The sequence below is a fragment of the Monodon monoceros genome, unplaced genomic scaffold (assembly GCF_005190385.1).
Source record: "Monodon monoceros isolate NGI ecotype Baffin Bay Population unplaced genomic scaffold, NGI_Narwhal_1 Super_Scaffold_18, whole genome shotgun sequence".
Lineage (NCBI taxonomy): Eukaryota > Metazoa > Chordata > Mammalia > Artiodactyla > Monodontidae > Monodon > Monodon monoceros.
The window spans coordinates 113,533,230-113,547,950 of NW_021703774.1; the positions used below are offsets into that span (position 1 = coordinate 113,533,230).

Below are 14,721 nucleotides of genomic sequence, written 5' to 3' on the forward strand. Positions count from 1 at the left end.
GGAGGTTCCTTAAAAAACTACAAATAGAACTACCATACGACCCAGCAATCCCATTACTGGGCATATACCCTGAGAAAACCATAATTCAAAAAGAGTCATGTACCAAAATGTTCATTGCAGCTCTATTTACTATAGCCAGGAGATGGAAGCAACCTACACGTCCATCATTGGATGAATGGATAAAGAAGATGTGGCACATATATACAATGGAATATTATTCAGCCATAAAAAGAAATGAAACTGAGTTATTTGTAGTGAGGTGGATGGACCTAGAGTCTAGGTGGATGTCATACAGAGTGAAGTAAGTCAGAAAGAGAAAAACAAATACCGTATGCTAACACATATATATGGAATCTAAGAAAAAAAAAAAAAGGTCATGAAGAACCTAGGGGTAAGACGGGAATAAAGGCACAGACCTACTAGAGAATGGACTTGAGGATATGGGGAGGGGGAAGGGTAAGCTGTGACAAAGTGAGACTGGCATGGACATATATACACTAACAAACATAAAATAGATAGCTAGTGGGAAGCGGCCGCATGGCACAGGGAGATCAGCTCGGTCCTTTGTGACCACCTAGAGACGTGGGATAGGAAGGGTAGGAGGGAGGGAGACGCAAGAGGGAAGAGATATGGGAACATATGTATATGTATAACTGACTCACTCTGTTATAAAGCAGAAACTAACACACCATAGTAAAGCAATTATACTCCAGTAAGGATGTTAAAAAAAAAAACAAACAAAAAAACAAAACAAAACAAAAAAATAAATAAAAGGCACTGTTAAGAGAATGAAAAGACAATCCACGAATTAGGAGAAAATTGCTGCCAATCATCTATCTAACAAAGGAATTGTATCTAGGGTATATAAAAAATTCTCCAAACATAATAAGAAAACAAAAATCCCAATTTAAAAATGAGCAAAGTATGGAGACATATGTATATGTATAGCTGATTCAATTTGTTATAAAGCAGAAATGAACACACCATTGTAAAGCAATTATACTCCAATAAAGATGTTAAAAATAAATAAATAAATTTTAAAAAATGGGCAAAAGCTTTGAACAGACACATCAACAAAGAAAATAAACAGATAGCAAATAAGCACATGAAAGCACATTCAACACTACTGGTCATTAGGGAAATGCAAATTAAAACCACAGTGAGATTCCACTACACACCTATTTTAGAATGGCAAAAATTAAAAAGACTGTCCATACCAATGGTATAACCACTTTGGAAGAAGTCTGGCATTTTCTTAAAAAATTAAACATATACCTACTTATGAGTCAGTCATTCCTCTCCTAAGTATTCACCCAAGGAAGTGAAACCATATGTTCATACAAAGACTAGCACAGAAATGTTCTTAGCAGCTTTATGTATAAGTTTTTTTTAAAAAAAGAAAAAACAGGACACCCAAAAGTCCATCGCAGGTGAAGAGCTGAACAAACTGTGGTATATCCATACAATGGAATATTGTTCAGTAATAAAAAAAGAACTGACTACTGATACATGCAACATGCATATATTTCAAAATAATTAGGTTGGGCTTCCCTGGTGGTGCAGTGGTTGAGAGTCTGCCTGCCGATGCAGGGGACACGGGTTTGTGCCCCAGTCTGGGAAGATCCCACATGCCGCGGAGCGGCTGGGCCCGTGAGCCATGGTCGCTGAGCCTGTGTGTCCAGAGCCTGTGCCGCGCAACGGGAGAGGCCACAGCAGTGAGAGGCCCGCGTACCACAAAAAAAAAAAAAAAAAAAAAAATTAGGTTGAGTCAAAAAAAGCCAGACAAAAGGAAGTACATACTGTATGATTCCATTTATACAAAATTCTAGAAAATGCAAACTAATCTATAGTGACAAAAAGCAGATCAGTGCTTGCCTGGGGAAAAGTGGGGGAGGGGAGTTGGACAGGAAGATGCAAAGGCAGAGATTACAAAAGGGAATGATAGACTTTTAGAGATCATAGGTATGTTTATTACCCTGACTGTGGCAAGGATTTCACAGGCATATACACATATATGTTAAAACTTAAATTGTATTCTTTAAACACGTATAGTTTAATGTGTGTCAATTTTACCTCAATAAAGCTGTTTTTGAAAAATAACATCTTCGGGACTTCCCTGGTGGTGCAGTGGTTAAGAACCCACCTGCCAATGCAAGGGACACGGGTTCAAGCCCTGGTCCGGGAAGATCCCACATGCCATGGAGCAACTAAGCCCGTTCACCACAACTACTGAGCCTGCGCTCTAAAACCCACAAGCCACAACTACTGAAGCCCGCGTGCCACAACTACTGAAGCCCATGCACCTAGAGCCTGTGCTCCACAACAAGAGGAGCCACTGCAATGAGAAGCTCGTGTGCCGCAACAAGGAGTAGCCCTCGCTCACCACAACTAGAGAAAGCCCACGCACAGCAACAAAGACCCAATGCAGCCAAAAATAAATAATAAATAAAATTTTTAAACTAAATAAATAAAAAAATAACATCTTGGTTCTACACATAAATCCAAAATAATTGCTCATTTTTTGGTATACCAGAAATTATTTACTTCCACTTGCCATTATTATTTGGCCTCAGCGACTGTAATCTAACAAAAATTTAAAACTATTCTTACTCTACTTTTCTTTCAAATCCATTTAATTTCTTCCAAAACTATCATGGAAAATTGGAACATTCCAATGTTGCCTCAGATTTTTTCCTTTTGCAAACTGTAAGAATTACTCTCTTCAGTAATGTATCCATACAGGAATTGCCAAATATTTGTTTCTCTCCATTTCTATGTTTTTCCCTCTGGAACCATAGCTCCAGTGTTCACTGCAACCAAATGAGATTCAGGGAAAAAAAACAAAACAAAACAGTTCCTGGAATTTGGATGCTAAACAACCAATAATAAAATAAATTCTAAAAAATAGCACTATTATTAAGAACACCTTACTTTTCATTATATTTTATGAACTGCCTTAACTTCATTACCCCCAAAAAATGTTTCTTAGATCAAATATAAAAATTAGTATTTACTGAATAAGCAAACGTAAGATAACAAAATTAAGACCTCAACTAAAGAAAATAATCTATTGGGAGTTCCCTGGTGGACTAGTGGTTAGGATGCGGCACTTTCACTGCTGTGGCCTGGTTTCAATCCCTCCTCAGGGAACTGAGATGCCATAAGCCATGTGGTGCAGCCAAAAAAAAGAAAAAATAAAGGAAAGAAAGAAAATAATCCATTAACACAGGCCCAGCCATAACTAAGTGATCACATGTTCTTAAATTGTCAGTTCTGCTATATCTTAGGGCACTGAAGTTAGAGAACTATTAGGAGACATAAATACAAAATTAAAACCACTGTCAGAAATATAACATGCTTTTGTTAATATGAATTCAAATACAATATAAATCAATTCACTTTTATTAAGATCCAAGTTCTGCGTATATGTTAAATATTATTTTTACATAAAAGACCCATTACAACTTACAGTCCTAACCTCATGAAAAAAGAAACCTTTCCATGACAAAAATAAGGTAAATTTCCCAGGAAAAGATTTTTATCACAGGTAATCTAGATGACACAAGGTTTGAAAGTCTCTATTACTCCTGCCTATCACTTCTCATTTTGTTACTTCTTTCTTCCCCAGAGGAAAGTCAATTACTTCCTATTATCATTGCCTGGAACACTGAAAATGCTGCATCTCTGAATCTCAAATTCTGAGGGGCTTTTCGAGGTGATACAGTTCCTTACCCCCAGACAAAATGGGAACCAGACATGTGTGCTATTCATTCAACATGAACTGAGTACCAACTTATGGGCCAAACACTGAGAATACAAAGAAAGGAATAAGACACTGTTCCTGGTGCTCAGATTTCACAATCCTCCCCACTCCATAACCCGATGCCATTGTTTAATGTTCTTGTCAAGTTTCCCCCGTCATCTAATGTTCTCTGGAGACAGAATAGCTATTTAGTCACACACAAGTCTCCTGCTCCAATAACCTATTTCCCTTTATTCAGCATGAAGTTCTAACTAGAACTAAGTTGATCTATTCCTCTAACACAGTACTTAACACTCCTTTTTTTTTTTGGCAGGGGGACTCTTAAGAGCGTTACTGAAGTTCTAAACTCAATAACGCCAGGGATTATATCTAGATCTTGTTCACCACTTTATATCAACTGAAACAGAGTAGATACTCAATAAACATAGTTTGAATGAATCTCTCTGGTAACTTGAACACACATGTCATATGCTAACTGTGACCTTTGGACAAATGAGAATAATACCATCTTCCTCACAGGGTTGTTGTGAAAGGAGATAACATACGTAAAGTTATATCTGACACATAGTACACATTCCAAAAATATGCGCTCTTATTATTTTAATTAAAAAAAATTTTTTAAACACCTTATTTTGATATTATTTTATTTTATTTAGTTTTTAAAATCTGCATGCTATTTTATTTCCATTAGAAAAACATTATCTATATAAAATTTGGTCCAGTTTCTTCTCCTTTGCCTCTAACATTCAAACTTAAATAATTTTACTCAAGTAAAAGCAGAATCATGTATCTGACATGAAAACTAAATATTTCACATCATTAAATTAATAGTTTAACTGAATTAGGTGTGCTCTGTATTATTTCTCAGAAATAGTAACTCATTTTTCCTACATGTTATTTCCCTTTACTTTTATTTTTCTGAGTAACTATGTAATGTGTGTCTCTTTTCCCACATCCAGTAATATGAGTGTTATAGAAGTGTAATTTATAACTTCAGTAACTAGATTCATCATTAATCTTCAACTCATGTTCAATTCCCCTTATTATATGGTATTTCCATAATAACTTCAGATATTTCAGTCAACCTTACACTTTCCAACAAAGACTGTAAAAATTAAGACATTAATTTAAAAACATTATTAAAATTCCAGACTAAGTAACACTGGGCCCACTTAGAGTGATGTTGTCACAAGGTCCTTGGACAGCTACTGCTTCAATCTCAACACGGCCTCCTTTGGGCAAAGCAGCAACCTGGTAAGCAGCTCTTGCAGGAAAACTACTCTGGAAATATTGTTTGTAGATGTCACTGACAGTATTGAAGTCATTTATGTCAGCCAGCAAAACAGTTGTTTTTACCACATTCGTGAAGTCATAGCCTGCTGCTTTCAGAATTTCACCCATGTTTGGAAGAGCTGGTTTAGCCTCTTCTGCCACCCCTCCTGGCACAAGATGTCCACTTGCAGGATCCATGCCTAGCTGTCCTGAAATGTAAATGGTCCTGTCGACTAACACGGCCTGACTGTAGGGACCAATGGCCGCTGGGGCTTTCGCAGTGCTTGATCACCTTTCTGATCAAAGACGACATGGTTAATCCTTTTCCCTTGCCACCCCTCAGAGACAACTACCCTGTACACTGCTCCTACTCGCATCTCACGGGTCTCTGAAATAATTTTAAATTTACAGAAAAGTTGCAAAGATAATAGAGAAAGTTCCCATATCACTCAGTTTTTCTCTGATAGTAACATCCTACATAACCATAGTACTCTTGTCAAAACTGAGAAATTAACATTAGTACAGTATTAACTAAACTATATATTCTGATTTTACCAGTTTTCCCACTAATGTTCTTTTTCTATTCTAAGGCCAACTCAAGATACCACACTACATTTAGAGAGATTTTTATTTTTTAAGTGCTTAGTTAATTCTTAGTCTTTTCCATATAACACTCTGAATTTGGAGAATCAACAAAACTATTTAAAGCTACAGAACTGTCTGAACAAGAACTCTGAGCTTTTCCTTGGTCTTTTCTTGGTCCTTTGATTCTATTCAAACTATAGCTTACTCTCTTAGTACAGGGCCAACAAACTTTTTTGGTAAAGGCCAGGCAAATTATTTTAGGCTTGTGGAACATACGGTCTCTATTGCAACCACTGAACACTGCTGTTGTAGCACAAAATCAGTTACAGATAATACATTAACAAATGAGCATGGCTGTGTTCCAATAAAACTTTACTTGTAAAAACAGGCAGCGGCCAGGATTTGGCCCATAGCCTGTAGGTTGCTGACCCACCTTAGTGCATTTCATAACATGGAATGAGTTTTGGATACTCAGTACTATGACTGAGAGTAGAGGATGTATCCTTAAGTTTACTTGCAATGATTCCTTATATTATTTTTAAAAAAAATATTCCATGGAACAATGTGGACAATAGTCCTGGCCTCAGAAAATTATTCTTAGGATTGAAAAGCAGGTTGTATAGTAGAATCAGTGTGGACAAAACACACAAAAATAATTGGCAAAAATCCCAAAGCTTTGGGGAGTGCAAAACAATACTATCCTTATGGAAGGAAATTTAACAACATCCATCAAAATTTAAATACATTTACTCTTTGACCCAGAAATCCAAAGTCTAAAAGTTTATCCTATACCTGTACCTATGTGAATTGAAGTATATCAAGCTTATTCATTATAGCATTGTTTGTAATGAACAAGATCAGAAACAAGCCAAATGTCCATATACAGAAACATCATGTAGCTGTAGGAATAAAAACAAAAACAAAAAACTACATACATTAATATGGAAAAATCTCCAGGAAATGTTTTAAGTATTAAAAAAGCAAGAACATAAGTAGTATGATACCTTCTATAAGAAAGAGAAAATAAGAATATATAATTGGGACTTCCCTGGTGGCGCAGTGGTTAAGAATCCGCCTGCCAATGCAGGGGACACGGGTTCGAGCCCTGGTCTGGGAAGATCCCACATGTTGTGGAGCAACTAAGCCCATGCGCCACAACTACAGAGCCTGCACTCTAGAGCCCATGAGCCACAACTACTGAGCCCACGCTCCTAGGGCCTGTGCTCTGCAACAAGAGAAGCCCATGCACAACGAAGAGTAGCCCCTGCTTGCTGCAACTGGAGAATGTCTGCGCACAGCAATGAAGACCCAACACAGCCATAAATAAATAAATATTTTTTAAAAAACACAATATAGGACTTCCCTGGTGGTCCAGTGGTTAAGAATCCACCTTCCAATGCAGGGCACCCGGGTTTGATCCCTGGTTGGGGACCTAAGATCCCACATGCCGTGGGGCAACTAAGCCTGCGTGCCACAACTGCTGAGCCCGCATGCTCTGGAGCCCACACGCCACAACTAGAGAGAAGCCCACACGCCACAACTAAGACCCAACACAGCCGAAGGAAAGAAGGAAAGAAGGGAGGGAGGGAGGGAGGGAGGGAGGAAGGGAGGAAGGGAGGAAGGGAGGAAGGGAGGAAGGGAGGAAGGGAGGAAGGGAGGAAGGGAGGAAGGAAGGAAGGAAGGAAGGAAAATATAATTGCTTTTGCTGATATCTGAATAAAGAAACCTTGAAAGATATTCAAGTAATCTAAACGGTTACCTATAGAGGTGGATAGGAATTGAGAGAAAACATCTCCATGTATGTACGTGTGTATATGTGTGTGTGTAGTTTTGTTTTTTGAACCATGTAAATGTATTAGCTATTCAAATAATAAATTTTAAAGAATAATATTACTTTAGAATCATTGTAAGGATTAAAGAATTTGTAAATGTAACCAATATAAAATCTCTAACACAGTGTTTTACACACAGTGGGTGCTGCTATGTCCTGTTGCTGGTCTTTTTAAATGTCATCCAAATGGTGTGATAACATAAACAAATAAAAGAATAAATACCAAACACTTAGACTCAATATTTTCATCTCTAGGAATCTACCTTAATAAAAATCTAAAAATTGGACAAAGATTTAAATATAAATAATGAACTGCTGAAACAACCCAAAAACTCAAAAATAGAGAAATATTCAATAAACTATAGTACACCTATACTTATAAAGCATTTTTAATGACAGAGAAAATGCTCAAAATATACAACTTTATAATCTCAAATGAGGGGGACAGAGTGGTGGGGTGGGGAGTGAGGGATTGGGAAGCAGAGAGATATATGCAGAAATAAAAGACCTAAGTAAAGTACAGCCAATAAACTTTTATAGAGGGGTTGTTGGCAATTTTTATTTTCTCTTTAATTCTTTTCTGTATTTTTCAAATTTTCTTTTAATCGTGTAATCCTAAAAAGGAAAAGAAAGAAAGAGAGAGAAAATGGATTTCGGGATCAAAGAAATGCAAGTTCAAATCCCATATCATATATGCAATTTTAGACAAGTTAATTAAGCTGTTAAAAAGCTGCCAGATTTGTAAAATGGAGATGATACAGAAATTCCAGGGTTATTTTAAGGATTAGAGACATCATATGTAAAAATGACCTAACTAATGTCTTAAACATAGTGAATACTAACTAGTATTATTCTCATACATCTTATCTGTGTAACATCCTCGCCTATATAAAATTATACTAGGGGACTTCCCCAGCAGTCCAGTGGTTAAGACTCCACACTTCCACAGAACGGGGCGTGGATCCAATCTGCAGGGATCTAAGATGGGGGAACTAAGGTGGGGGAAGTGGTTGGGAAACTAAGATCCCACATGCTGTGTGGCATGGTGAAAAAAAGAAAAAGAGAGAAATATAAAATAAAATTATACTATATTTTAATAATCTAAGGTACTATTCCTTTTAAGATGCAAGGAAGTTTTAGAAATGTTGAAATGTGAAAAATGATCATCTTAGATTTGATGCAATTCAGTGTTTAAGTTTAGTGAAATAAATGCTACTTTCCATACGTATCTTTTTATTTACTACAATGGAGTGTAAACTGCATTAGAAGCATATATTAAAAATAACAGGAGGGACTTCCCTGGTGGCACAGTGGTTAAGAATCCACCTACCAATGCAGGGGACACGAGTTCGAGCCCTGATCCGGGAAGATCCCACATGCCACGGAGCAACTAAGCCCATGTGCCACAACTACTGAGCCTGCACTCCGGAGCCTGTGAGCCACAACTACTAAATCCCGTGCACCTAGAGCCCGTGCTCCGCAACAAGAGAAGCCACTGCAATGAGAAGCCCACGCACCACAACAAAGAGTAGCCCCTGCTCGCAGCAACCAGAGAAAGCCTGTGTGCAGCAACAAAGACCCAATGCAGCCAAAAAAATAAATAAATAAATTTTATTTTAAAAAAATATTAAAAAATGGGCTTCCTGCGTGGCGCAGTGGTTGAGAGTCTGCCTGCCGATGCAGGGGACACGGGTTCGTGCCCCGGTCCGGGAAGATCCCACATGCCGCGGAGCAGCTGGGCCCGTGAGCCATGGCCGCTGAGCCTGCGCATCTGGAACCTGTGCTCCACAGCGGGAGAGGCCACAGTAGTGAGAGGCCCACGTACGGCAATAAAAAAAAAAAATACACACATATATATATATATAAGGATTGGGAATTCCCTGGCGGTCCAGTGCTTAGGACTCAGTGCTTTCACTGCTGGGGCCTGAGTTCAATCCCTGGTCAGGGAACTAGGATCCTGCAGGCTGTGCAGCTTCTATGTTTCTATATAAGATACACGAATGGATAGTAAGCACGTGAAAAGATGCTCAACATGACTAATTAGGGAAATGCAAATCAAAACCACGATGAGATACCAACTCACTACCATGAGTGGCTACTATTAAAAAAACAGAAAACAAGTGTTGGCAAGGATGTAAAGAAATTGGAACCCTTGTGCAGTGCTGGTAGAAATAAAAAATGGTGCAACCACTATTATAAACAGTATGGCAATTCCTCAAAAAATTAAAAATAGAATTACCATATGATGCAGAAATTTCACTTCTGGGTATATACCCAAAATAACTGAAAGCAGGAATCTGAATAGATACTTGTACAGTCATGTTCACAGCAGCATTATTCACAAAAGCCAAAAGGTAGAAGCAACCCAAGTTCCAGCAATGAATGAATGAATAAACAAAATGTGGTATATTCATAAAATCAAATGTTATCCAACTTGGGGAAAAAGAGGGAATTCTGACACATGCTACAACATGGATGAACCTTGAAAACATTTTGCTAAGTGAAGTAAGCCAGTCACAAAAAGGCAAATACTATGTAACTCCACTTATGAGGTACCTAGAGTAGTCAAATCAAATCCATAGAGACAGAATAGAGGATGGTGGTTGCCAGTAGCAGGTGGGAGCAGGAATAAAGAATTGCTGTTTAGTGGCTCTAGAGTTCCAGTTTTGCAAGATGAAAAGAGTTCTCAAGATTGGTTGCACAATAGTGTCAATGTACCTAATGCTACTGAACTGCACATTTAAAAATGGTTAAAATGGTAAATTTTTTTTTTTTTTTGCGGTACGCGGGCCTCTCACTGTTGTGGCCTCTCCCGTTGCGGAGCACAGGCTCTGGACGTGCAGGCTCAGCAGCCATGGCTCATGGGCCCAGCCGCTCCGCGGCACGTGGGATCTTCCCGGACCGGGGCACAAACCCGTGTCCCCTGCATCGGCAGGCGGACTCTCAAAACACTGCGCCACCAGGGAAGCCCTAAAATGGTAAATTTTATGTTACATATATTTCACCACAATAAAATAAAGTTAAAATTAAAGGACTGTAATAGTGAGAACAAGCCTATCTGAATAACATAATTCTCTGAAAATAACTGTAATAGACTGTAAATTCACTTAAGGTAGGAAGATTTTTTTAAAGTAATACAATCTCCTTTTAAGAGTTATGAATATGATAACAAAAAAAAGTGAAATAAATAAAAACCAAGTAAGTTTTAAACTTCTTTAATAAACACTTTGAAGCATTTAAAACCCCAAATGAAATGTAAATATTGTAAACACAATACGCTCTGAGTAACAGACTTATTATTCAACTTCGTATTTCATTTTTTTTTTTTTTTTTTTTACCTGGCAGAGAGAATAGTACCAAGACAGAGGAAGGTCAAACACTCTTAGTGCTGCGGTCCTCAGGGAAAACTGTGATTCACTTACTGTTTCTTCTGACATGACTCCTCTTCTAATCTTCAATAAATGAAACAAAAAATATATTAGCCACAAAGATTTCTGGTTATTTTACAAATGAAAGATACAAATTGAAATTTTAACTCTTTTTAAACAGCTTTCTTTTTTGCACTTAATTAAACAGCTGTCTTTTTTGCACACTAACCTGAAGAAAATAACATTCTGAGCCAAATTTACTTGAGCTAAAAGTTTATTAATCACCAAAGTAACCAAAAAGAAAATGAGTTAGATTTCAATTTTGAGTTCAAGTAGTAAATTTTCCTTAGAAAACTGCAGGTTCTAGATTCTCTCTTTTCTGGTTAAATAAATGTTTCAGCTGTTAAATAGTAATTTAAAATATTTTTCTTCCCACTTATTTCCTTCCAATAACAGCATTGGGTGGGGGCAGGTACTGAAAGAAATCTGATTGGAATCTTGACTCTAGGGGCTAAAAATGAACCTCAGGGCTCACTGAACTTCAGAACTCATGCATTTATTCTCCTACTGTCCTGTTTTAGAAAAATTTTTATTTTATATTGGAATATAGTTGATCCTACTATCCCATTTTAAAGCTCTTGAAAGAAATGACATACATGCTATGAAATTTTAATATTGTTTGAATGCCTATTTCTACTGAAACCAAAGAAAGAAACATCAGTTGTCCACAGAGAAGGCAGTCATCACTGAGAGAGGCCCTTAAAGGTAGCACAACGCTGACAGAAACATGATGGTTCAGGGTCTGGGTCTATGCTTTGTAGAGCCAGAAACTCAATTTTATCAGTGTACCCAGCTGGATACACACTAAACAAATTCACAGAGTATTAATATAAATTAGTTTACAAATTTGCTCATTTATAATAAGGAAATACACTATCTAGTGAAAGAATACCTTTATATGCTATCGAAACATACCCTTTCTGAAATAAGACATTGCAGGGAGTTGAATTAAGTATAAAAGGCTGTGTGGTGAGCACAAAATTAATGGACCCTAAGGAATATTTCATACAAGCTGGGAAAGAGCCTGAGAACTGTTTCTGGTGTACAAGAGTAGGCTTCCCCACTAGCCAGAATGTTTAGGCCTACCGAATTCAATACTTCTTTCCCTTGCAGAGTGCTGTACAAACTACCAAAGAGAAAACAGAAACTTCCAACAATCCCTCTGTAAAAACTTATTTGCTATACTTTAAGTCCTTTATTTCTGCATATATCTCTGCTCTCTTTTTCTAAACTCTAGTAGACTAATCCCTTCCGTTAATAAGCCCCGTTTTTTTTTTGTTTTTTTTTTTTCGGACAACTATCAAAACTACTGATTAAGAGCTTCCCTGGTGGCGCAGTGGTTGAGAGTTCGCCTGCCGATGCAGGGGACGCAAGTTCGTGCCCCGCTCCGGGAAGATCCCATGTGCCGCGGAGCGGCTGGGCCCGTGAGCCATGGCCGCTGGGCCTGCGCGTCCGGAGCCTGTGCTCCGCAACGGGAGAGGCCACCGCAGTGAGAGGCCCGCGTACCGAAAAAAAAAAAAAAACAACAAAAACAAAAAACTACTGATTAAGTAGTACTTTCCTTTCACATCAAGCACAGTAATACTTCTTAAGGTGGGTTACTGCTACTGACCGTTTACCTTTTCCCTATTAGGGACACTCAAGGAGTATAAACTTAATTCCCCCTCACTCATATTCTAATTAGAATTAGAATATTTCAGCTCAGTGTAATTAGTTCTAATTGAAGTACATTTATTCTAACCAACAAACTGTGATAGAGACATATTATTCAGAAATACAAAGGAAATCATGAAGAAACAGTGAAAAAAATGAAACAGTTAAACAAGTGAAAAATAGACTTCTGAGGAATGAGACTAGGGATGTTGGGAGGCTGGGCAGGGAACCACTGTTTTTCATTATAAGTGCTTCTGTAATATTTGATTGTTTAAGTGCCTACATGTACTTCTTTTTTGAAATGTTACACAAAAAAAAGGAGGGGAAGCACATTTATCCCCCCCTCAAAAAAAAAACCCCAAAAAACCTGACAATTTCTTTTAGAGAAACATTTTTGGTAACGAAATAGATTCTGGATCATTAAAGCTATCTGTGCTATTGAATTAAAAATTAAAAAAAAAAAAAAAAGATACTGAGAGTAATTCACCCAAAGTGATTTTCCCCATAACAGAGTTCCAGATTTTTAAGCAGAGGAGAAAGAAAATAAAGCAATCACTTCAATTTGCTGCAGGGATTTTCTTAAAAGAATTCTGACAAATTTCCATTTTTGCATTCTAACCACCTCATTCCCTTTCATTTAAAATCACTGAGGAAGTGATTCCAAACTTAATCATTAATAACTGAATAGCTTTTAAAAACTGGTCATTTCAGTTGCTTTCATAAATATTAATTTTAAAAAACATGAAGGCAGTTTCATGATTATTCAAATTTCGAGGGGGGGTCTAAAACATCACTAAAAATATTATACTCTGTAATATTACTCGCTTCTCTCCATTCTAACCACGAGAGAGTTAAAAATAAGTGTCATAAATAGAATTTGTTTCTTAAACACCCTAAAATTGGACTTTATCATCCAAGCAAGAATGAAACTCAGAAATATCCACAAAATTTTGATAATCTATACAACCGAAATCTGAGAAGATCCTTGAAATACAGCAAAAAATGCTTACTTGCAATAATGATAAAAAATAAAGGTCTGTGCACGAGCAAGACCTTTTGGAGTCCTCCCTCCAGAAAATAAAAGTTGAACAACTTTATTTACAGAAGGCCTCTAACGCCACAAACCTCCCGATGCTAAATTATTCTCGGAAAGCATCTTCAAGGAAAGCGTAATCTTCCACATCCAAAAACCACTCCCTGCTCAAACCACTGACATTCTTGCAGGAACTTGTACCACACTAGCTGCCCCTCCCTCAGGCCTCCCTCACCCCCACCGCGCTCTCCTCTGAGAGCTTCCTTTTTCTTTACCAAGATGACCAGGAAAGGGGCTCCCTCTCGGTTCAGCCGCCCCGACCGACCCTCGCTCCGGCTCCAAGCGGTCGCCAGCCCACCCTGATTCAGCGGTCCCGGGCGGGCCTCCCTCCGGCTTTCTGTTCTTCCACCCGCACTCGGAGTCCAGAGGTCGCAGGCTGGCGCTCTTGCTCGCCCAGCATCCTCTACCCCGCGTCCGCTGCGACCCCACCCGACCCTCCGCCCGCCTGCTCCATCCCCGTACCTGGCGCTCCAGGATAAGTGTAGTCTGCCCACGCCTACTTCCCCGCCGCAGCGAGCCGCAGGCCGACCCCGGGGGCGGAGTCCTTCCGGGGTCAGGAGTGGGAAGGTGGAGAGAAAGTCGCGGGGGCCTCCTAGCCTTTCTGCGTGAGGGGCTACGTGTGAAGCAGCTCCCGCCATTTTTATTTAGGGCAGAGGCTCTCGCCCTGCCAGATACATGTAAAATATAGAATGGAAGAATTGCATCCTCTTACAGTGCTGTCAAGAGCTAGCCTCCTAGTTCGTAACCATTTGAGGGCTCTAGGACCATACAATGAATCTGGTGAAAACTATGGGGCCTTTTCCCCATATGTCATTTAAATACAGTGTTAAAAAAATACACTCACATACTATTAAAAGAAAAAATAGTGTGTGTGTGTGTGTGTGTGTGTGTGTATATATATATATATATATATATATATATATATGAGGTTAGATGCCCAAAACCAATCCACAGGTCCCAGATTAAGAACTACTATAGACGCTCAGCCCCCAAACAAATTAATGTTGAGGTATTCCAATCCTGTAGTAATGATGAAGTTATTATTGATTTCAATTCCTCTTTAGCTTTTCTCCACATTTCCTACTGAATTAGGCTA

The 14,721-nt window shown here is 38.4% G+C and overlaps 1 protein-coding gene and 1 pseudogene across 3 annotated transcripts in view; both read right to left on the minus strand.

Moving 5' to 3' along the window:
- The window catches only part of MIGA1 (mitoguardin 1), a 91,368-nt gene extending 77,232 nt beyond the window's left edge, over positions 1–14,136 (minus strand). Inside the window, exons 1-2 of one of the 3 annotated variants that reach the window (XM_029229995.1) lie at positions 14,088–14,136; positions 10,790–10,903 (exon numbers count right to left, since the gene is read on the minus strand). In XM_029229995.1, the coding sequence (XP_029085828.1) occupies positions 10,790–10,888 (99 nt within the window). In that variant the 5' untranslated portion in view covers positions 10,889–10,903; positions 14,088–14,136. Of the gene's footprint in view, positions 1–10,789; positions 10,904–13,840; positions 14,037–14,087 lie in introns of those variants that run through there. The other 2 variants (XM_029229994.1, XM_029229996.1) reach the window with 2 other exon arrangements.
- On the minus strand, positions 4,436–5,348 carry LOC114899357 (annotated as a pseudogene).
- Positions 14,137–14,721: the final 585 nt, after the last annotated feature.